The 24260-nt window shown below is 46.0% G+C and overlaps 1 protein-coding gene across 2 annotated transcripts in view; it reads left to right on the top strand.

Annotated features, from left to right (window-relative positions):
* Pacs1 (phosphofurin acidic cluster sorting protein 1) overlaps nucleotides 1-24260 on the top strand; it is a 131349-nt gene that overhangs the window by 88179 nt on the left and 18910 nt on the right. For both annotated transcript variants that reach the window (XM_078045545.1, XM_078045546.1), the window contains exons 2-10: nucleotides 8859-8946; nucleotides 14170-14259; nucleotides 14866-14991; nucleotides 17774-17918; nucleotides 18177-18268; nucleotides 18351-18431; nucleotides 20897-20956; nucleotides 21964-22124; nucleotides 22484-22577. In XM_078045545.1, the coding sequence (XP_077901671.1) occupies nucleotides 8859-8946; nucleotides 14170-14259; nucleotides 14866-14991; nucleotides 17774-17918; nucleotides 18177-18268; nucleotides 18351-18431; nucleotides 20897-20956; nucleotides 21964-22124; nucleotides 22484-22577 (937 nt within the window). The remainder of the gene's footprint in view (nucleotides 1-8858; nucleotides 8947-14169; nucleotides 14260-14865; nucleotides 14992-17773; nucleotides 17919-18176; nucleotides 18269-18350; nucleotides 18432-20896; nucleotides 20957-21963; nucleotides 22125-22483; nucleotides 22578-24260) is intronic.

The raw sequence follows: 24260 nt of genomic DNA, 5'->3' as shown, positions 1-24260 counted from the left end.
GACCTTTAGTTGCTTTGTTTTTGAAAAATCCTTCAAGTTTACTGATTTAAAAATAATCAACATACCTTATATATAATCAGAGATATGATAAATTATTGTATAATGGTGTATTAAGAATTATAATGCAAAAAATAAATAAGTAAATAAAAAGAAAAAGCCAAAGAGTCAGAAATATTTTTTCAAAAGTGGAGCCCCTGATAGATCCAGTCCACACAAGAGCTGGAGCTAGGGCTGGGGATGTGGCTCAAGCGGTAGCGCGCTCGCCTGGCAAGCATGCGGCCCGGGTTTGATCCTCAGCACCACATACCAACAAAGATGTTGTGTCCGCCGAGAACTAAAAAATAAATATTAAAAATTCTCTCTCTCTCTCTCTCCTCTCTCACTCTCTTTTAAAAAAAAAAAAAGAGTTGGAGCTAGACAAAAGAAGATGGCTCTAGTGGTTTATTTAAGGGGTACATCAAAGGCAGGGATTAAAAAATAATAATAATCATAATCATACTTTAATTCATTGTTTGACAGTCAAAATCATACTATTTCACATAAAGTAATGAGTTCAATATCGCCATGAATTGAGGTAACTTCATAAGCAATAAAAGCACACTGCCCAGAAATTTACCTGTTCATGTGATTGTTGCGGAAGCTCACTCCAGCTTCAAACGGTTACAGTGCCTGTTAAGGTAGAAAGTTCTAGAAATAAACATTGCTTTCACAAAGGAAAAGCTCTCCTATGATTTTTTTTTTTTCCTGTTTATCTCCCGTCTTTGCTGTGTAGAGGGAAGGCAGAGCTTATCCTTCCCACCTTGTGTTTAAATCACTAATGTGGAGAAAAAAGGGACTTGCTCATTTGGCAGCCATTTTGGGGAATGACAAAGGAATATCCAGGTCACTTGTCTTCTATTCTTACATTTATCTGCTTTGGTCTCAAAAGGACTATCATTTTGATTCAGAAACTGTCTGTTCCATCTTTTATTTCATCTATATCTTTCTTTGTCTTCTTCCCCCCTTTTATGTTCACCTCGTGGCCACTTCACTGTTCATTGATGTGCTGTGGGAAAGGAGATGGGGGACGGACTTTCTCTCTCTTGCCCAACATCTCTAGTTATGATTCACAAGGGAGTGGGTTTGAAACAGTGGCAAAATGCAGGCTGAGGATCATTTGTAGATGTTTTTTAAGGCTGTTTCTCCTTTACCTTATAGTCAAGCACAAACTAGAATGATTTAGAAGGTTTCAGGGTCCTTGTCATTATATTTTTTTCCCAGTTATCAAATTGGCAGCCTAACTGCTTCAGATTTTGTCTAATAGGGTCTAAAGAAAACAGTTCCTTAAGAGAATCTGCTTGTGCCCAAATAATAGGCCCTCACTGAAGCCTCCGCCAGCTCCTGGGTGACCTCCTTTATGTAAGTCAGCACCTCACTATGTGCTGTCACCTTCACTGGCTAAGTCACTGATAGACTAAAATCCTGTCCTCTCAGCTAGGTTATAAATGCTCAAAAGCAGAGAACATGCTGCAGTTTTTTTCTCCGTATTGCCCTGCTCCTGGCACAGAGCTCAGTGGAGAGGAATGTCCACTGAATGGGTGGAGAGGGCTTGTGTGGTCTCCATCAGGGTTGCTCTAGCTCTGAGCCTCCTGGTGGCAATGAGGGGTCCCCTGGGGTGAGAGAGGGTGAATTGGGTGTGGGGAGGGAGGGGACAGGACAGGCCCCACCCCCTGCCTGCTTAGTATGTACTTTAGTAGGCACTGCTCTTCTGGAAGGTTGATCATGAAGCCCAGCAAACTAGAGGAAGGCCGAAACAGAAACAAATGAAGGAGACGAGACAATGACTGTGACTCCAAGGATAGAGTTTATGCAGGCTGCCATTGCCAGGACCCTGCTGCTGAGCGCTCTCTCAAGCCATATCACAATATTGCCCAGTAAAAACTCTGTTGGTTTAGTTTTGCACCAAAAAAAAAAAAAAAAAAAAAATTGAGGCTCAAGGGTAACCAAAGAATACACAACAAAGAAAGCAAGGGGTGGCTCAGGAATCAGCAAGATACAGAAGGCAAGACCCCTTTGGGTGATCAGGGGACTGTGACCTGCTGGTCTGTGATGGTTTTATTATTGAGAACCTTGACTGAGGTTTCCAAATAGAGATGTGTTGGGTTTTGTTTTTATTTTTGGCAATATTGGGGATTGAACCCAGGGTCTCATTAAGTTGCCCAAGCTGGCCTCAAACTTACAATCCTCCTGCCTCAGCCTCCTGAGTCACTGGGATTACAGGTTTGTGCCACCCACCACACCTGGCTCCTAAATGGAGTTTTAAGAGGAGAAAATAAATGACATCATTTTCCAAATACCTTGAGAGAGAGAAAAGTTATTTTTAAGCCAAATGACCTGGACTGCCTCCTGAAAGCCTCTGAATTGCTGTCCTGTAGCCTTCGGTTTTACTTCAAAGGCAGATCATTGGCCTGAGTTCCAGGGCACTTTCACCAGCAGTCCAAGGTGGATCAGCTGGAGAACTCAGCCATACATTTTGTGGCTGGAGGGGAGTTACAGAGGAGCCTTCAGCCTGTACCCACATTCCCTGGTTGTCCCAGGAAACTGACTCTCCCGCAGCAGCTTCTGGGTGAGCTCTTGGAAATGTGGAAGGCCAGGCATGGGTTCTCCTGGAGAAGATCTCTTTTCCCTTCAGATTCTGCTTCTTTTCCTTTAAAGTGGACTATGGGAATAATTCAGCCACATTTCTCTTAAAAGTGTTTAGAAACTTGGGATCTAGCACTAAACAAGAATTGGTTCCTGGTATGTTAAAGGATAGGCTCACCTGCTTTAACAGAAAAGCTCCAAATAAGACATTTATATACGATAGCTCTTCATTTCTTTCTTACATAAAAATGGGAAATCCAGAGGTAAACACTCCAGGAGTGATCCAGCATTGACAGCCTGTGATGTCAACTGAGCTCCTGGCACCCTTTCTAATTCACATTTCCTGGCACATGACTTGAATTGTCATGGATTCCTCATGGCCCTAATTAGCTGCAGAGCTCCAGCCATCAGCTGCATTGCAGAGCAGAAGAAGAAGGGACAAGAGGAGGCCCTGGCTGGGGAGTAAGCTCCCTTTAAAAAGACCTCCCCAGGAGTCCCATCTAATCCTTCTACTTGGATTTCATTTGCCATGTTGTAGTCAGTGTTCTCACCTTGTTGTAAAGGAAGCTGGGCAGCTAGGGCTTTTATTCTAAGAGGCAGTATGCTCAGTCAAAGATCACTGCTCTGTTATTAATTAGGAAGGGGAGAAGAGACTTTGGGTAAGCAGCTAATTTCTAGTACACTTCTTTTAACAAACAAACAAAAACAGTTTTATTGTATAATTGAAACTGCACATCAAACTAGTATACAGTTTGATAAGTTCTGACATATACAGCCCATTAAGCCATCACACACTAAGACAATGGACATATCCATCACCCCCAAAAGTGTCCTTTGATTAGTGTTTCTTCCCATCCCAGCCTTGTCTCAGGGGTCTCCAAGACCACAGGGATTCACCAGGAGGACTCAGGACCTGGAATTTAGTCATGCCCACAGCTGTGGTTTCTTTCAGCAAAGGACGTGACTCTGGCAACCAAGGGAGGAGATCTTGGGTTCACCAGGCAGGGCCTGCCAGCATCCCCTGAGACACTAGTTCCTCCAGCAGCAGATGCGACAGCACATGAAGTGGTGCCTGCCCAGGTTTTTCCTGAGAGCTGCATAGGGAGTTGCCCTCTGTCTCCCACGTGCCAAAATTACACACTGCACAGAGAAAGCAGGTGTTTGCCTAAAACGTTGGTAAAAGCAGTTCAGGAACAGTGAGCTGCTGGCATGAATTCTAGAATTGCATTAATCCTCCCTAAACCCAGGGGCCCAAATACCTGTCATGGCCCAGTCATGGGTAGCAGTCTGAGGCCTGTCCTGTGTTGTTAGCACTCTCCTGCACACCCTGTCCTTAGGCCACCACTGATATGCCTCCTGTCTCTCTGTAGATTAGCTTCCATTGTCTAGAGTATTGCTGGTACCCTTTTGTGTGCTCTTTTCACTCAAAATTATTTTGAGACTCATGTGGTTGGTGCGTCCGAAGTTTTTACTGCCAAATGGTATTCCATTTGGGATGTTCACAATTGATTTATCCTCTCATTTGTTGATGGACATTTGGTCACTTCTAGTTTTGCAGGGCTTTTTTTTTTTTAATCAAGGATTGAACTCAGGGGCACTCAACCACTGAGCCATATCCCCAGCCCCCTCCTTTTTTTTCCATTTTTGTTTGTATTTTATTTAGAAACAGGTTCTCAAGGGACTAAGGATAGCTCAGTGCTTGCCTCACATAAACAAGAGCCTGGATTCAATCCCCAGCACCAACACCAAAAAAAAAAAAAAAAAAAATAGAGACAGGGTCTTGCTGAGTTGCTTAGCACCTCACCATTGCTGAGGCTGTCTTTGAACTCACGATCCTCCTGTCTTAGCCTCCTGAGCTTCTGGGATTACAGGCATGTGCCACTGCACACAGCTTTGCAGGGGTTTTGTAGTTTATTTTGCAGTACTAGAACCCAGGGTTGCTTCATTACCAAGCCACATTCCCAGCCCTTTTTATTTTGAGACAGGGTCTTACCAAGTTGCTTAGGGCCTCCATAAAGCAGCTATGAACGTCTGGGTACAGCTGTGTGTGTAGACATATATATTTCCTTTGGGGTAAATGCCTAGAAGTGAAATAACTTTTTAGGAAACTGCCATACTGTTTTCCAAAACGACCATATAGTTTTATGTGTTGGGGGAGTTCCAGCAGTTGCATATCCTCACCAACATTGGTGTGATCAGTCTTTTAAGTTGTAGACATCCTGGAAAGTGTGCAGTGTGTCTCATTGTGATTCTAATTGGTATTTTCCTAGTGACTGATTGTGTGAGCCTCTTTTTACCTGTGGACTTTCTTTGGCAGAGTGCCAATCACAACTTTTGCTTATTTTTTTTTTTCATTGATATATGTTTGTTTTCCTAGAATGATCAAATTAATGTAAAACATGTTAGTTGCCTCTCAGAGCTAGTGATGCCCCCCCCCATCTTTTGCAGAGTTGCCGGGTTTCTGTTCTCACGACTAAAAGGCTCAGGGGTCACTCTAGTTAAACTGGGCTAACTGGGCTGCAAGAAATAACCACACAAGAGACACAAATACCTTTTTCTTTGGGGTCGCTGTGATGGCTCCTCTGACCTTAAAGGTCTGCAGAAAGAGAGAGAGAGCACGCGCTGACCCCTTTTATTGAGGAGAAGCTGTTCAAATGAGGCAAGGGGTCAGGTTTCAGGGTGCTGAGTCTGTCTTCATGATGTCCACTGTCAGCAGGTTGACTGACACCTGGGTAGGCCACACCCAAGGGCACAGTAAGAGAAGGGGACACGCACAAGGCACTTCCATGGAAGATTCTATCCTAAACAGGGCAAGGGGTTATATTACAAAGGAACAGGTGGGCATAGCTTCACCATGGGGCTGTAGCAAGACACACCCATTTCTGTGACTGAACGCCTCAGCACCCAGCTGGGGAGTGTAACTCAGTCACCGGTAAGGTTGGCCTCCCACACAGAGTGGTAGTCAAGTCTTCAGTCTGACTCACAGAGCCCTGGGTTGGCTATGTGACCCTTTCTGGCTTGGGTCCTACTGGCCTCCTTGCCATGGCCTGGTGAGCAGACAGTCCTTGGAGTGTGGCCTCTTCCTCACCTGGAACTTCTCTGGGAGGCCTACCAGCCCACCTTGTCTGCCCCACCTTGCATCCCCTCTCCTGGCTGTTTTCACAGTCTTCCTGCTACATACTTTTCTTAATTATTATGCTGATAGGGTATTGACTGTGCCCTTTCACTAGAGTGTAAATTCAGTTCTTGTTCTGGATCACAAGTGACTAGAACAGTCCCTAGCTGGCTGCTGTTCAAAGCAGAGTCCATCTGGCTCTAGGGCCCTGATTCTGGCCTGTCTCTCCCTCTTTTAATTGATGTGTGGTTGGCATACAATGGGTTCATGGATTTTCAGTATGTGTTTTGCTTGTGTTTATACCCACATGACCACACAGGTGTCACTAGTTACCACAAAGAAGTCCGTTGTGTCCCTTCGCATTCAGTGTCTCCACCTGCTCCAGTGCTCTGTTGCTGCGCGTTGACCTCCCCTGCTTGTGAACTTCACACGGATGCAGCCATACTGTGTGCAGCCTTGCACCGGGCTCTGGGCTCAGCATCGTGTTCTTGCAGGCCTCAGTACTCTGTTATTTTTCTATTCCATGTTTTAATTTGTTCTTTCTTCTGTTGGTGGCCATGGAGATTCTTTCTATTTGGGGGCTATTGTAGATGAAACTGCTTTGAATCTTCTTGTGCCTATCTTTGTGGTCTGTGCCTTGGTTTCTCTGGGGTCCTCTTGGGAGCAGTCATGGGAGGAGGTGTGTGTATGTAACATCTAGTCATGAACTTCCACGCAGCTGTCTTGAGTAATCATACCATTTTGTGCCTTAAAATGGGATTAAGCCACATATGGGATTTCTGGTTGCTGCACATATTCATCTACTTGTGGAGTTGTCAGTCTTCATAATTTTAGTGCAAAGTTGTTTACTGAGTAGAAAAACTGATCTAAGTAGGATCTCATCAGTGTCAAGTGTCAGGACCCCTCAGGCTTTGAATGCTGCATCCTAAGTGCGTGAAAGGTTCCTGCCAGTGACACATGGACTGACAGAAGCCCTGGGTGGATACCTAGTTCAGCCTCCTAACCCTGAGACACCTTCAGTCACAATGACTTTCCTGACTCTGTCAGTCTCAGAACTATAGTTAGGAGTCTTTCTAAAAAATGTGTTTAAATGTGAGATCTTGGAGAAAACTTAAATTGGGGGCTGGACCAGGATAGGTCTATGTTTGCATCTCTGCTCAAATACTTTTTATGTGACCTTGGACAAGTTTCTTAATTCTTCCCAGCATCCTTATCTGTAAAATGGACACAATACCCAGCCTTTGGAATCATGGTGAAGGCTGAATGAGTCAGTGAAATGTGGGGCAGCTGCTGGGGCAAGGGAGGTGTTTAAGGAGTGACAGGGTTGTTCTTTCGCTTTGGAGAATTAGAACGTGTTGGAGACCTCAGATACCCCTTGAGTCAATACTGTTACACACACGCACACAAAAAAAAACTTACCATACTGTTTGCAATGGTATTAAAATCACTATGGAGGGAGCTGAATTGTAGCTCAGTGGTAAAGCGCTTGCCTAGCACATGTGAGGTATGAGTTCAATCCTTAGCACCACATAAAGATATTGTGTCCATCTACAACTAAAAAAAAAAAAAAAAAATTTTAGAAAATCACTGTGTTGGGTTTCATCTCTCAGCCAACACTAAAGACATCCAGTCTAGCTGTTGCCTTACCTAAGGTGCTGGACCTTTCCTGGTTCTTGTTTTTATTGGGTGCTGTGGTATGAAGGTTTGTTTGGCCTGCCATGTGTTCTTCCTTCCTAACATAATTCTGCCATATTATCCTACAATATCATATATCATGAGTGAGGAAGGCTGGCCCAGAGCCCCATGAGACATAAGAGAGCAGAGGAGTAGGTGCAGAGCAAGTAACGGACATGTGTCCCAGTTTCACTCCTGGGAGCTTTTGTCTTACAGTGAGTTTATTCAACACCAGCAGATCAGTCTGGAGGTGGAAAATGTTTGCTTGTGAAACAGAGATAAACCTAACCCATCAGCAGCATTCATAATTAGCAGCCTCAAATGAGAAATAAAACTGGGCACATGCAGTCGCCATTTGCTTATCCCCATCTTGTTCCCCTTCCTTCCTAACCATGAAGGTTCAACTATGTTTCTTAGTTACCAATGTGTGAACTGTACTGATACACGTGGCATAGGGAGAGCCTGGTTGGGGTCGGGGCAGGGGTGAGGGGGTGACACCTGTATTCTGAAGGGAAGGGAGAGCCTGGGATGCTGCAGGCAAGAGGGAGAGATTTGGGAGACAAGTGTGTGGACCCACGTGGCTGTGGCTGAACCAGCAGGACTGATCTCAGAGGATGCCACTACTGGCTGGGGAGGTGTTCGCTGGTGGGAGCACTGCTAGCTGAAGAGGTGACTGGACTTCAGGTACAAGGATGGACAACAAGAGATGGGCCCAGAGAGCCACAGCTGGGGAGAGAGCAAACATAAATAGAGTCTGAAACCCAGGCCTTGTCATGTCTCTGGGCATCAGCATCCCTTACGTGTCCCTGTTCTCTGGTACCTTGCCAAGGAGATGACAGGAAGACTCTAGCTGCTGTGACTGGAAGTGAGAAGCAGCACCCAGATCTGCCTCCTAGCTCCTATAGGAGGACAGGGTAGCCCTGCCAGGAGGCAGCCACAGCAGACAGAGGGTGATCCTATCACTTTTAGTCAAAGGCAGTTTTCTTATGCGGCCCTGAAGGTTTTCTAGAAAAAAAATTCAGGTGCAAGTGAATTTGTGACCATTTAAATCATGTCCTGCCAGGTGGTCCTCTGATGTGTTCGTGTGGATTATCTCCACGTTGTCAAAACTCCCATGTATGAAGGCTTCAGGTGTGCCTAGGTGGCAGGTGGAGGAAGACCTGGGTGGGCAAATAATGGCACCACCCCCCTCCTCCTGCCCTGAGCTTGTTGGCTTTGGCTTGGGGTAGTTGGGCTTGCACAGAGATTAATGGAGTAATAACATGCCTTTGTTCACTTCTCAAGTATACAAATCAAATAAAGGGACATGTTTTTGCTGAAGGGGAACACTGTGGACTGAGAGTGGCTTCCTCACGTTCTTTCCTGGTAGAGCAGGTCCTCCCATCAGACTCAATTCCTCATAAATTCCTTGTATTTGACACAGTCTTCTTTCTCTGTATTTTTCTAGGCTATTCAGCTTGACCCTGAAGAAGCTTGTCATGCTAAAAGAAATGGACAAAGATCTTAACTCAGTGGTCATTGCGGTGAAGCTGCAGGTGAGTTGGACAGTATGTGCTCGAGGCCCAGGGAAGCCGGATGGCCATCTGCCCACTACTGGGGCTTCAGAAAGCCCCTGGGGGCCACATATCTCTCTTCCTCAGCTAAGCACACGACCTTCTGAGTCTCAGTTCTGCCTCTTAGCATGGCACTTACCTCCTTTCAGTTTACTTTCTCACACAAGTGCCCTTCCTGCCTGCCAGGGCCCCTGAGAGAGGCCAGAGTGTTTTATGAACTGCTCAGTGATGACTAGTGTGGCTGTTGCCAGTTTCTGTCTTAGTCCTAGGACATCGGGGTCAGGAGGCACATTGGAGGTTTTCCATAGGGTGGAAGAAACTGGCAGTATAACATGTGCTGGGATATTTATCTTCTGGACAATAACATTTAACTCCTTATACTTAATAACACTTAATTCAGTATTCTCAAGGAACTCAGATACTTCACCAGTGTTCATACTCTAAGTATTCCTGAATTCAGGAAAAGAAGAAGGAGGAATAGCTGCAGCGGTGTGGAGGAGCTTCCCTGGGCCAGCTAATAACCATGTGGCAGAGCTGGGACTGGAAACCAGAGACTGCAGTTTGTTTCATTAAACTCCATTACACAGACCTTCCTCCACAAAGCCTTTCTAATGATGACTCCCTGGAGCTTAGTGAGATTCCAAAGTGCCTCTGCAGTCATTAAGTAAGGACTGAATTCTTCAGCTTGAGGATGGTGTACTTACTGAATCATATTCATTGAAAAATGATGAGCTAGGGCTGGGGATGTGGCTCAAGCGGTAGCGCGCTCGCCTGGCATGCGTGCAGCCTGGGTTCGATCCTCAGCACCACATACCAACAAAGATGTTGTGTCCGCCGAGAACTAAAAAATAAATATTAAAAATTCTCTCTCTCTCTCCTCTCTCACTCTCTCTTTAAAAAAAAAAAAAAGAAAGAAAGAAAGAAAAATGATGAGCTAAATATGGCAACTCCCGACTAACCAACTATTAGCTGGTGCAACTGTTGGCAGAAATTTATTGTGCTAATACTGGCTCCATTAAAATCCCCATCCGAGGTCCTCACAGTGTGGGAATCATACATTGAGCTCCTCAGGTCCTTTTGGTCCTGTTTTGGGGAAAACTTGAACTGTTTCCAGCATTCTTTGTGGATTCCTGCATGTCCCACCTTATATTCTGATTCCCTATTATATGTCCTTCCAAATCTGTGAAGCATTCCCAGACACTGTGTGTTGGAAAAAACAAATGTGAGAGAGAAATGATGTGAAGGGGAAGCTTTTAGCATCTTGTCCTCCTTTCCTGGTTTTGTCCCCATTTCTAAGTCACAGGCAGTGTTCCAGTTTTCAAGAGTTGTTTCCTTTGCTGAAAGCTGTTGTTTTCCCTCCAAACACTGTTGGTATGGTTTTCAGCATTCCCTGGTTGCTTTTGCCTTTTCTGCAGTTAAATCCTTTTGCCAAAAAAATTTACTTATTTTATTTCCCAATTAGATGTTTAATACTCTATAAATTACACTAAAAACTGTAAATATGCTGGGTATTCTTTTATTATTTTACTTCCAAGCAACTGAAAGTAACTACAGATATTATCACATACATTTATTTAGTCACCTGATTATTCATTCATTTAATAATTACTTACTGAGCATCTCTTTATATGCCAAATATTGTTCCAGGCACTAGGAATATAGGAGTGGGAGCCTGGGGGCAGTGGGTAGGCTCCTCAAAGTCAGGCAAAAAATCCCTGACTGAGGAGCCTAGGGCTAGGGATGAAGCTCAAGGGGAGGAGCACCTCTCAGTAGTGCCCCAGGGAACCAAGCCTTTAACACCGGAGCCTTTGGGGGTGGGGGGACAGTCATCCAAACAATCATACCACCACATGCAAAATTAAGAGAAAGCCAGCTTCACTTAGGAATGAATGTCCCTTAGGAAGGTGTAAAAACTGCCAAATTACTGTCACCCAACCCTGATGCACATCTGTGTGCTACTGTGATGAAACAGGCAGTGTGCAGGGTACACTTGCAGGCCACAGGGAAGCACAGTGACACATGCCTATCAACTCTGCTGCTTTTTCACAGGATACTTTTTTCTACTTGAAGAAAGTCTCAAACTGGTTGTTGAGACTCAAGTAATTGGAAGGGATCTCAATAACCAGCAAGGTGGGTCTGTGGCTTCAAGGAGGCACCCAGGGATCATTGCCAACAATAAAATTTGAGCTTTCAAGTGAAATTCATAATTTTGGAAAAAACCTGCCTGTGTCACTGTAAATCTAACAGCTTCCAGATTCTTAAAGGCTTTGTGAGGAGAAAAGAGGAGGTGTTAATGATCTTGATTATATAAGGCAATTGTCTCTCACAAAGGATTTGCATAACTGAATGAATCAGCATTTTCCAAATGACCAATGCATGAGGCTGTGAAACCAAGCTGGATAAAGATTCATTAAAAGAACAGATCGATTGATTGGAATTTACTATTAACTTTTTATTTTAAGATAATTCTCACTGTACAAAAGAAATGCAGGGCAGGGTTGGGATTGTAGCTTAGCAGTAGAGCACTTGCCTTGCACTTGTGAGGTACTGGGTTCCATCCTCGGCACCACATAAAAAATAAATAAACAAAATAAATAAAGATTTTGTGTCCATCTTTAAAAAGGGGGGTGGCTAGTACAAAAAGTTTCTGTACCACTCATTCGGTTGCTCCCAATATTTATCTTTCTCTGTCATAGTACATTTATCAAAACTAAGAAATTATCATAGCTGGGCATGGTGGCGCAAGCCTGTAATCACAGGGGCTTGGGAGGCTGAGGCAGGAGGATCACAAGTTTGAAACCAGCCTCAGCAACTTAGCAAAGCCCTAAGCAACTCACTGAGATCCTGTCTCTAAATAAAATACGAAAAAGAGCTGGGGATGTAGCTCAATGGTCAAGCGCCACTGGACTCGATCCCTGGTACCAAAAGAAAAGAAAAGAAATAAAGAAACTATCATTAATATAGTACTATTAATTAAGTCACAGAGTTTATTCAGATTTCCTACTTTTTCCATTGATGTCCTTTTTTCATTAATTGATTGGATTTTGATATATGAATGCAAAAGTCTTATTGATATAGTTTACAATTCTACTTTGCAACTAACCTTTAAGAGGCTACCTCATGGGGCTAGGGCTGTAGCTCAGGGGTAGAGCGCTTGCCTTGCATGTAGGAGGCACTGAGTTTGATCCTCAGCACCACATAAAAAAATAAATAGGGAGCTGTGGTTGTGGCTCAGTGGTAGAGCACTTACCTAGCATGTGTGATGCACTGGGTTCTATTCTCAGCACCATATTAAATAAATAAATAAGCAAAATAAAGGTATCGTGTCCATATATAAAATAAATAAAGATAAAGCAGAAAAATATTTTAAAATAAAAGAAATAAAGGGATTGATTCCAACTACAACTAAAAAGTGTTTTTAAAGATTTGCAGAAATGTAACTTCATATCCTCTCCTTCATACATTTCTACTGGGAATGTTAAGTAGTGCAACCACTTGGGAAAACAGTCTGGTAGTTCCTCAAAATATTACCATGTTACCTAGAATTCCACTTCCAGGTCATACCCAAGACATATGCCTATGTCCATAGCAGCACTATTCACAGTACTAAAAAGTGGAAACAACCTAAGTCCATCAACTGGTGAGTAGATAGGTAACATAGGGTCTCTTCATACAGTGGAATATTATTTAGCAATAAAAAGAATGAGATACATCCATTTGATTCAACAAATATGCGCCTTCAAAACATTATGCTAGCTGGGCTGGCTGCAGTGGCACACACCTGTAATCCCGGAAACCCGGAGGCTATCAGGAGGAACACAAGTTCAAAGCCAGTCTCAGCAACTTAGCAAAACCTTATTTCAAAATAAATAAATAAGGCTGGGGGTGTGGCTCAGTGGTAGAGAACTTGCCTAGCATGTATCAGGCCCCGAGTTTGAACCCCCTGCACTACAAAAAAAATAAAATAAAATAAAATAACATTATGCTAAGTGAATGAAGCCAGTTACAAATGACCACATATTATATGATTCTATTTATATGAAATGACTAGAATGAGAAAGTACATATAGAATATATGAAAAGCCCTGCAACCAGAAAGTAGAAAAATGGCAGCACAGGGCAAGGGAAGAGAGGTGAGTGGCTGGAGAATGCCTCTGTGAAGTGGTGAGAATGTTCTGATTCAGTGCTGATGATTAATTATGTGCTTTAAATGGGTGAATTTTATGGTATTTGAATTATATCCCAATAAAAATGTAATTTAAAAGCCTGTGCCATCTCACAAAATTATTTTGGTTTTGGAAAATATATTTTTATTAAATACCTGTTGGTAAATATGCAATCTGTTCATTGTGTTATTTTTAATTTTTTAATATTTATATTTTAGTTGTAGTTGGACACAATACCTTTATTTTATTTTATTTATTTTTATGTGGTGCTAAGGATTGAACCCAGAGCCTTGTGCATGCTAGGCAAGCGCTCTACCCCTGAGCCACAACCCCAAGCACTCATTATGTTATTTTTAAATGAACTAATACATACTTTAAAATATCTGCTTTAATTCATACTGTAGTAAATATTGACATGTAAACAAAGCTGTTTGGACCCTAAGTAATTTTTGAAGCATGTAAAAAGTTCCAGAGACCAGTTGGGCACAGTGGCTCGTGCCTTAAGTCCAGCAGCTCGGAAGGCTGAGGCAGGAATATTACTAATTCAAAGCCAGCCTCAGTAAAATCAAGGCACTAGGCAACTTGTTGAGCCCCTGTCTCTAAATAAAATACAAAATAAGGCTGGGGATGTGGCTTAGTGGATGAGTGCCCTGAGTTCAATCCCTGGTACTCCCACCCCCCAAAAAAGAAATGTTTGCAGATGTGTATAGCACAAGGGCTGCTGCTATTGGAAGGTGAAATGTCCTGTGAGTAAATAAATAATGTAAGATAAGGGGTGAGGAGTGCTGGATGGAGGAAATTAACAAATTACATATGGTGGTCAGAGAGCTCCAATGGACAAGATGCACAGATTTAGAGGGAGAGAGCTGTGTGTATGCTTAGAAGAAGAACATTCCAGGTGCAGGGAAAGCCAGTGGAAAGCCCTGCACAGGTATGGCTTGCGTGTGTCAGGCTTGATTCAAATAAGTACAGCTAAAACTGGTGAAATGTTTGGAGTGAGAATGTTGTAGCCTTTAGAAGTTGTTTTTCATGGCTTCAGGGGTCAAAAAGAATACTTCGCTCCAACGAGATCATCCTGCCAGCTAGTGGCCTGGTGGAGACAGAGCTCCAGTTAACCTTCTCTCTTCAGGTAAGAATCTTCTAGCTCTTTAGTCTAACATGCCACTGCCAGTCTAGTTCCCAAACAGTGCTCAAACCTGGAAACTGCTTTCCCCAACAGGAGCAGAGCAGTCCCTCAGTCTGCCACAGTGGTGTGCTCAGACAGGCTATGCTGCTGAGACGTGTGCTGCAGCTCAGGCTTCCTTCCCTTGCCTTAGATAAAGCCATAGCCATCTACTGTGCCTTGCCACCCACTCACCCCTCTCCTTAGTGACCCACAGCACATAGCCCAGCAGTCTTCTGTTACCCCTTGTGATCCACATCCTCCCCTTCCTCATCCCCCTGGCACATCTCTCACCGTTATCCCAGTAGCCCACATTGAAAAGCATGGAGAAAACACCTGACCAGATGGCAAGGGGAGAGGCAGTTCTGAAACTGTGTGGAGCCTAGAACTGTTGGGGAGCCAGGCACCAGGCAGAGCCAGCCCTCCAGCACTTCTTTCTCCCCTGACCACCCCCTGCACAGATGGTAGAAACCAAAGCACACGAGGGCTGTGTCCTGTAGCAGGACTCCAACCCCCCGCACCCCCCAAGACACGGTGGCTTAGCAACTGTCTGGATTCTGTTTGTGCTCCTAGTACCCTCATTTCCTTAAGCGAGATGCCAACAAGCTGCAGATCATGTTGCAAAGGAGGAAGCGGTACAAGAACCGGACCATCTTGGGCTATAAGACCTTGGCTGTGGGACTCATCAACATGGCAGAGGTGAGCAGAGAGTAGTCTTAAACTGCTGGCCTGTAGGTCAGAGAGCCAGGACATGCGCAGGGCCCAGCTGTTCATGCCCAGCATGTGATTTCCCCAGTCTGCAGGCAGGTGTTCAATTTCACTTTGTAAGTTATTTTGTTGGAAATTCAGGGTATACCTCTTTTTATCACTTTCTTCTTCACAAGTTTTTTCTCTCTTTTGTTGTGGTGGTGGTGGTGGTGGTGGTTGGTGGTGATTGTGGTTGTTGTTGTTTGAGATGGGGTCTTACTAGGTTGCCCAAGCTGGCCCCAAACTCCTGGGCTCAAGTGATCCTCCTGCCTCAGACTCCAAAGTAGCTGGGACTCCAGGCTTATACCACCTTGTCCAGTTCTAACTTTAAAAAAATAAAGAATATTATGAAGAATTCTCCTGTGCCAAATTCACCCAGATTCTTAATTTGTTAGCTTATTACCACCATTGCCTTATTATCCTGTGTCCCTTTGTGTGTATCACTTTCTTTTCTGAACCATTTGAGAGTAAGTTGCAGGCGTGGCCACCCCATTGCACATTACTAGTGCACTAGGTTAATTTCCTAAGAACAAGATGCTCTCCTTCCCGAGCTCCGTGCCTCCATAACAGGACACTGACACTGTCTCACCCCAGCCCCCAGTCAGATGGTGCTGAATGTCTCAGTAACCTGAGATCTGATCTAGGAGTCCAGATTGTGTTTCGTCACTGTGTCTCTTTGCCCTCCTTCAGCATGTGGAGTCCCCCAGTATTCCTTGTCTTTCATGACCTCCTGGGTTTGAGAGTCCAGGTTCCTCAGTCAGGTTTATCTTACCATTGTCTCAAGATTAGGTTCTGTTTGTGCAGTTTTGACAGAATTACCTACCTAAGTAGGGTTGCTGCATGGTGTTGATTTGTGCCTTGACTGGTGGTAATAAATTTTATCACTGAGCAAAGATGGTATCTGCCAGGATTTTCCACTATAAAATTAATGAGTAAGTATTTTGTATTTATTAACAAAAAATATTCTATGTAGAGTTATTTTGAGGCTATGTAACTTATCTTTTTCACCAACTAGTTTGAGCATCTATTAATGATTCCTGCCTAAACTGGTTAGTACTTTGATGCCTGCTGAACTGTGAATATCTAATCCTACCCTTCCTCCTGTGTTACCAGTTGGCTTCTGTTATAAGATGGAGCATTCTCTTCTCCCCCTATTTACCAGTTGATTAACTTATTTGTACCAGTTATACAGGTGGGTTCCTAAAAGGACATTTATTTGATGGGAATTAATATGCTACTACATACTTACTTATTTTGATATTCCATTTGTCTCAGATCTGGCCAGTGGGAACCCCTAAAAGCTGCCTTTCATGCCCTTTTTTATATGGCCCTTCATTTTTCACATACTTTTCTCTCTGGCACAAAATATTCCAAGCTCATCTTGTTCTTTCCCTAATCCAACCCCTGGAATGAACTCATCCTCTGAGAAGTCCTGGGTTTTTTGTAGTGGAGAATGGTATTTAAAAACCAAGATGTACTGGCTTTCATGCATGGGCCTTGTTGCTCCCGCTGCCTCTGCACACGTGCATGCACATGTGTGTGTGCATGTGTGCTCGCAGACACTCCTGCACCATGTCCCTTCCACATCTGGCCTCTCACCATGAGCACAATGGTAGCTTCGGTTCCAGCATAGCCATGGGCTTTTCCAGTTATCCCCTTCCACATTTCTAATTCCCTTCTCCAACAGGGAGAAGGAGGCTCCCATTTTTTTTTTTTTTTCAGCGTTTTGCTGCTTGTGCAGTTCTCCTGTGTGCCAGGTGAATCCCCTCAGCCCTAACAAAATCTAAGGAGAAAGGAGCTGCAAGTCAGGTTTTTCTTTGTTGTTGTTACCAGGGGTTGAACCACTTAGGGATACTTAACTACTGAGCCACATCCCCAGCCCCCTTTTAAAAAAAAAAAAAAACATTTTATTTAGAGACAGAGTTTCGCTGAGTTGCTTAGGCTGAGTTGCTTAAGCTAGCTTTGAACTCAAGATCCTCTTGCCTCAGCCTCATGAACCATTGCTGCACATTAGTTTTAAAAATTATTTTGGTACTTTAATAAATTAAATAGGGAAAAGTTTGTGTCCTAGTAGAATATGTGAGATAGTCCTGACCCATCTTTCTGTCCTCTTCAGATTTTATAACAAAGTGAGAGATTTGAGGGTCAGTGGATTAATGCCAACACCCCATTTTCCCCACTTTGTCAAATCCTGCCATTTCCCTGTTCTCTGACCCTTATTCCTCATTGCCAGAGTCAGATGACCACCACTTGTAGGATGAGCCCCACCAGCCTTGAGAACTAGTTTGTCTGTGAAGTACTTAAGCTAACATGCAGTCCCTAAGGATTAACAACCATTTTCAGTCTCAGGCTTGGATTACCAGCTGTAAGTACATGGCCCTGACCAGTGGCTGGCACTTCTGGAGATAGCTGTTTGGTTTGGGTGTTTTGTTTTGTTTGAGATGGGACCTCACTACATTACCTAGGCTAGCCTCAAATTCCTGAGCTCAAGACCTTCTTCCTTAGCCTCCCATGTAGCTGGGGCAATAGGCATGCGCTACTTTGCCCGGCTTGGCAATAGTTTTAAAGTAAAAGCTTGAAGGCAGTAGGAGTACAGTAGGTGTTGACTTAGAAATGAGAAGGAAAATGTGTCAGCAGAATGCCCTTGTCACTGGCTTGCTCGCTCATTTGTATTAATAAAAATAACAGCCCTGTGACCTGCATGAAGGAGCTTCCACTGCCACTCTGCTCGCAGGTGATGCAGCACCCTCACGAAGGCGCTCTGGTGCTGGGCCTGCACAGCAATGTGAAGGACGTCTCAGTGCCAGTGGCAGAAATAAAGATCTATTCACTGTCCAGCCAGCCCATTGACCATGAAGGAATCAAGTCCAAGCTGTCTGGTGAGATATATGCAGTGTCTGGGGACGCATGGGAAACAAGGGTGCCTGTCCCCTGATCTCTGTCCTGGGAAAGCTTAGCAAGGCCTTCCTGAGATGTGTCCAGGCAAGAGAAGCTTGGAGATCCCTGGAAATAGTGTGGCCATGGCCATGGGCCTCCCCTCCTCTTCTCTGCAGCCCATGTGTGCTGCCTTCTGATCATCAAAGTCTCTTAGGCAGATGTTCCAGGGCAAGTCTGTCTCACTCATGTGTCTGTTCCAGATCGTTCTCCTGATATTGACAACTATTCTGAGGAAGAGGAGGAAAGCTTCTCATCAGAGCAGGAAGGCAGTGATGATCCCTTGCATGGGCAGGTAGCTTCCCACGGCCTTTTCTATGAAGTACCTGAGAAGCTTCTGGGATTTCATGGCCTCATTCCATCCCCTGTCCACTTAGGACCTGTTCTATGAAGATGAAGATCTACGGAAAGTAAAGAAGACCCGAAGGAAGCTGACCTCAACCTCAGCCATCACGAGGGTGAGCCACCCAGGTGGTGCAGCCGAGGCCCTCATCTCAGGTGGGAGGGGAGTGGTGCGTTTAGATCTAGTGGGGCTTTTGAAAATCTGTCAGCTCAGGGCTATCTCATCAAGGTTTCCATTCAGCCCCAAGTCCCTACCCCACTGCCCACTAAGAAGCAGCATGGTAGGAAGCCACTTTGGCAGACAGGGCAGTGCGGGCTTCAGGTTCTGCAGTCTAGAAGAAAGGCGGAGTACACTTCTTCCAGAGTTGGAAAACAGGTGCTTGGGGGAGTGGGGGGCGGGCAAAATACTCAGACCCCTCACCTCCCCTCTCCAGGCAGGTGCTACAGAGAGAAGACCAGCTATCTCTAGGGAGTGCAGATAGGCTGTCCTTTACTGAACTTACCCAGAAATAATAGACAACTACCTGCAAACTCCAGAGCTGGGTTCATTAAGGTTTGATTACATTAGAAATAGATATAAATATATAGTTCTGCTTCATGGATCCATAACCTTGGAAAACAAATGCCTTTGGATTATGTTTCCTGCAGAAGGTTTCCTCAAGAGTCCCTAATTTTTGTAAAATTCAAGTCCTAGACAGAGAAGCTAAGATCCAAAATTTCCAGGGACCTCTGATTGATCCTGAAGGCCCTGTTCCAGCATGCAGGAGTCAGGAATACCAGGGGGTTTTAGGAGAGAAATTCCCAGTTTCATTTCCCCCAAAGGCATTCTGATTCTCTTGAGTGCAGAGCCAGCCTAGGGACTGACACCCTGAGAGTGAGGGGCCCTTTCCCTTTGGAGTAGAGCATAGGTCAGCCCTTCCAGAGGTGTATCCAAGCCTGGCAACCCACTGTGAAACAAGGCCATCACCTCTGCAGGCAGCCTCAGGAGCCCCCGGGCCTGTGTTTCCATACAAACCCTCAACAAAGTGACCTTGATTTCCCCTCCACATCAATGATTGGGGAACAGGAGAACTGCTCCCTTATCCCATTGTACTTAAGTACCTCAGGCACCCAGAGCCCCAACCTAGCCCCTCCCTCCATAACACTCTGAGAAGATGGAGAGGCTGAAGCTCCTTAGGTTGGGCTTTTCTCTTTCCTACTCTGTAGCCACCAGGAGGCCCACAAAGGGTGCCCCTGGGCTTTCTGAGTCATCTCTTCTTATGTTTCCTGCCATAGTGTCCCCCGGTGTACAACCAGAGATCAGTTTCCCTGTCAACATCCTCCCCCAGGGATGGTTCTGGATGTGGCAGGCACTCTCCAGTTGTGTTTCTGGACTCTCAGCGATTGCCCTTGGCTTGCTTTCCTCAGTGTACCTTCTCTCTCCACCAAGAGCACATTCCAGATGTTAATCTGTGTACTGTGCTGATAGTCAAGCTTCTCCTGTCATTGTGAACTCAAGGGTACAGGCCCTTTCTGCCCTCTTTGAAGGCCTTTCAGTTTTATTTGCAAATCAGTTGCGTCCATCCCCAGTTTGAGTCTCATTCAGGCAAGAAATACTTATGTCCACAAACTAAGTCTAGATTTCCAAACGGGACAGAGATCAGTGAGGCTGGTCAGTGCTGTCAGAGAGCTCCAATGTCTGCTCACACTCATCTCTGCAAGTAGCTACAACACAGCAGGATGGCACTGTGAGGCTGAACTCACATAAGAGACAGTCGTGACACTAAGGGGAAGGCGACCACATCTGATAGTGTCTCAGATGAGATGCCAAGAGATGGGCACATACACCATCACCAGGTGGATTTGGGGACTACTTGTGTTCAAGGCAGAAGACTCTGTGCACAGAGGCAGTGTGGGGCTGAACGGTATTCTCCAGGCATCAGCAGCAAGCTGCCACTGGGCCAGGGATGAGGAGTGGGTGAGGCTAGAGACAGGCAAGACTGCCCTTGGACACCGACAGACCTGATCCTAGGCCTTGTTCCAGAGAACAGGCCAGCCAGAGTGGGGTAGCATGATCAGATTTGCCTCTGGAAGGACGAAGGCCGATACAGTGGCCCTGGGGAAATGCTAGAAAAGGCTTGGGTGAAGGCAGTGGTGTCACAGGTGCTGACCAGACAGCCGGAGTGGGCCAGCGTGGGCTTGGAGGGCACTCCAGGTTTGGACTCAATGACTGGCAGATTGGGATGTCACTGACTGGGGTTGCACATGCAAGAAGAGGACAAATGTCATTCTAGGGACTGAGTATATGACAGGACTCTCACCAGAGCAAGGGATGAGCTGGCGGTACACACCTGGGAGTTGTCAGGGTGCCATGGAAACCTGGGAACAGACAGAACCTCCTCTCAAAGCTGCGCATAGGGCTCTAGGACCTGTGCTATGATTGGCTGTGCTTGGGCCTGTCTTCCCTGGGAGGATTCAGTGCTGAGGCCAGGAGACGTCTCTTCCTGTCCTCTCGCCATTCCCTGCAAGGATGGGCTCTGTTGCCTTGGACTGACCACCAGTGAATGTCATTTGAAAATTACTGTGCAATTTGTCTCCACAGCAACCTAACATCAAACAGAAGTTTGTGGCCCTCCTAAAGCGGTTCAAAGTTTCTGATGAGGTATGGCCCCTTGCCCCTGAGGTTGATGGTGAGTAGAATTCCTGGAGCTCCCCACCTTGTTCCTGTGTAGCACTGGGAGTCTGCCTCCTGGCATGCCTAGTAAAGCATTGAGGGAGAGGGAGGCTAAGCAAGACATTCCACTCCTGGAAAGAGGGAGGAGCTTCACACCTCATGTGCAGCTTCGCAGTGTCTGGAGACAGCACAGTGGTGTCCAGCCACTAATTAATACAGGGCATCTGGCTTGGGATGTCAGCAACAAATCTAGCTGCTGCTGTTGATTTTCTCTCATCCCCTAATGGAAACGTCAGTGAGCACCAGCCAGCCTGCAAGATCAAAAGTCCTCCATGGTTAGCTCTTGAGCCACCAGGAATGGACCACTGATAGAAAAGCCATCTCTTCTGGGTTATGGATGTTCTAGGGCTCTGCATTTGAGCCAAAGCTCAAGTGAGGCCAGAGCTCCTCCATAGCCTGCTTCCTGACACCTTTCCTCCCTCAGCCATAATGCCCCCAGCACCCACCTTCACTCTTCCCGTCCAGAGGATCTTAGTTCTTCATCCTTTCTGAACCTCCAAGTCCCAGGCACAGATTCACTTTTTGCCTCGGTGGACTGAAAAGGGGATAATGGTGAAAGTTGTTCAGAGAGTAGGTCTTTGTCCTTCTGTGGACCACAGGGGAAGGCAGAACTAGTCGCCCACATGAACCTGGCTTCTGGGTTTTCTTGGCCCGTTTCTTGGGAGAGGCATATTAGCACTCAGTTTTCCTCCTGGTGCAGGGTCCTGTTATAGATGACAGGGAGACCTGAGAGGGGAAGGTGTCCTTACTACATCCCTGCTCTCAGGGTTGGACCACAAGAGGACATCAGGACTATTCTACCAAGTGTGACTCTGTGGCATATCCTTTTAGAGGGCATATTACGCAGGCCAGTTGACATGTGGCCCAGAAGAAAGGAATTGCTACCATAATTTTTAACAGGAAGAACCCCTCAAAGATCCTTTTTCTACACACAGGTGGGCTTTGGGCTGGAGCATGTGTCCCGGGAGCAGATTCGGGAGGTGGAGGAGGACTTGGATGAGCTGTATGACAGCCTGGAAATGTACAACCCCAGCGACAGCGGCCCTGAGATGGAGGAGACGGAGAGCATCCTCAGCACCCCAAAGCCAAAGCTCAAGTGAGGCCAGAGCTCCTCCATAGCTGCTTCCTGACACCTTTCCTCCTTCAGCCATAATGCCCCCTGCATTCACCCTCACTGTTCCCATCCAGGGGATCTTAGTTGTTCATCCTTTCTGAACCTCCAAATCCCAGGCAGAGATCACTTTTGCCTCTAATTGACAAAATTCTGATTGGATTCTTAGGAAGTCCCTCCACCCAGGTGCCATTCTCCGCCCCCACAGCATCCTTCCTCACTGGGTGGGCTTCCTAGAAGCCCAGGCTGTTGATCTGCCTTGAGCACTGGCTCTGCTTGGCTCTCGTGAGCTGCTGTTCTGAGCCACGATGGCTACTGACCCCGGCTGTGCTTCTTCGCTGCAGGCCCTTCTTTGAGGGGATGTCGCAGTCCAGCTCACAGACGGAGATTGGCAGCCTCAACAGCAAGGGTAGCCTCGGAAAAGACACCACCAGCCCTGTGAGCAGACCAATGGCAATGAGGGGTGGGGAGAGGGACCTGGCGTGTTGGCTTCACACTCTGGCCCTCTGCTTCTCTGAGCATGGCTCCTCTGAGACCACAGGAAAGTGGCTTTAGTTTTCCTCTTGTCAGCCTTGGCTGAGAGCATAGCACTCTGATGGCATTGCTGTCTCTGATCAGATGTTCTTTTTCATCTGTTTCTGCTGTGACATGGAGCCTTCCCTCCTGTCTCCAGAACTCTCCCTCCATGTCCTTTATGCAGTGTTTGAGAGCATGTGGCATTTGGCCAAAGGGAAGTGATTGTGCCTTCCAGGTAGGGGAAAACCAGTTTCAAGGGGCAGAGGGGCACATGGTCTGTCCAGAATATAGTACCTCGACTCTGCTGGATGCAGAACTTAGAGAAGCAGTGCCCTGAAGGATGTAGAATGTAGTGAGTAAGAAGACAGAGCCACCCTGCTGTGGTGTCCAGTGCCCAGCAGCAGGTCACGCAGGATCCCAGGATAACACTGCCACCTCAGGCCTGAAGAAGCTGCTCAGCCCTGGGTTCACACCTAAAGGCTTGCAGAGCAGAGCTGTGTTTGCTGTGTCAGAGCTGTCTTTTCTGTAGATGAGAGGAGCCAAATCCGCCAGTTGTTGCTGCTTTGGCAGAAGATGAGGGATATGGTCCCCCGTCCACAGAGGGAATACACAGCTCAACCTGCAAGTAGTAGGTGTTAACCATGAGGAGATGATCCAAAGCTGCCAGGCACACCATCTCCTGAAAGCATAGTCTGGTAGGGCTGTGTCCTCCTGCATGCACAAACCACCAGTGTCTCCTGGGGCTTCCGTGGCTGCTGTTCTGCCTGCGGTCACCAGGTGGCACCGTCTCCTAGCTTATTCCTCTTCCCAGTTAAGGCGCAGCCTGACCCATCAAGAATGGCCTGGCAGTGAGTTAGGAGACAGAGGAAGGAAACTGGGGTCCATACCAAGAATCCTCCCACCGACAAGCCTCAGGCCTGCCTGGCCACCAGTGACCCAGTGCCTCCCCAGCTCTGGTCCATGGTGATCTGGGCCTGAGGGTCCTCACTGAACTGCTAGCATTTAGGATGTGGATCAGAGTTCCTTTTCCTCACAGGGGGCTGCTGAATGGCCCTGCTGAATTGTCACTGTCCCTGTGGACAGATCATTGGCCATGAGAGCCAGATTCCATCTTAAACAGAAGTTGTAGTTCTTCTAGAAAGAAGCCCAGGACCTGCTGAGGGAAGGCTGCTACCCCGTGCTCTGGAATGTGGGACAAGTGCTGGCCAAGCTGATGCCACGGGGCACTGATCACAGCACTGGCATGCTCTGTGGGTGCTAGTGCTCCCTGTCACTTGGTCATTAAGAAGAACTAATTTATAACAAAAGAATTGTTTCTGGATTGATAGAATTTTACTATAGGTTCTGCTTTAGTCTCACTTACATAGTTTACAACATTTTGAGGAAAAAATTACTTTGACAGTCTAAGCCTCAGGTGTCTTATTTGTAGTGTAAGGGTATAGGCACAGGAGCCCAATGCCTCAGAAGGCAATGGAATATCATTCTCTGCAATGTGACGGCCTGTGAAGGCAAAGAATGCATTTGTGCAGGGCAGAATTTCTAAGTATGAATCGTGACTCCACTGACTGTAATCTTGGTCAAATTCCCAAGCCTCCATTTTCTCAT

This window comes from Ictidomys tridecemlineatus, chromosome 4 (assembly GCF_052094955.1).
Source record: "Ictidomys tridecemlineatus isolate mIctTri1 chromosome 4, mIctTri1.hap1, whole genome shotgun sequence".
NCBI classification, from domain to species: domain Eukaryota; kingdom Metazoa; phylum Chordata; class Mammalia; order Rodentia; family Sciuridae; genus Ictidomys; species Ictidomys tridecemlineatus.
Note: the sequence above shows the minus strand (reverse complement) of the source record. Positions and strands in the feature narration are given on the sequence as shown.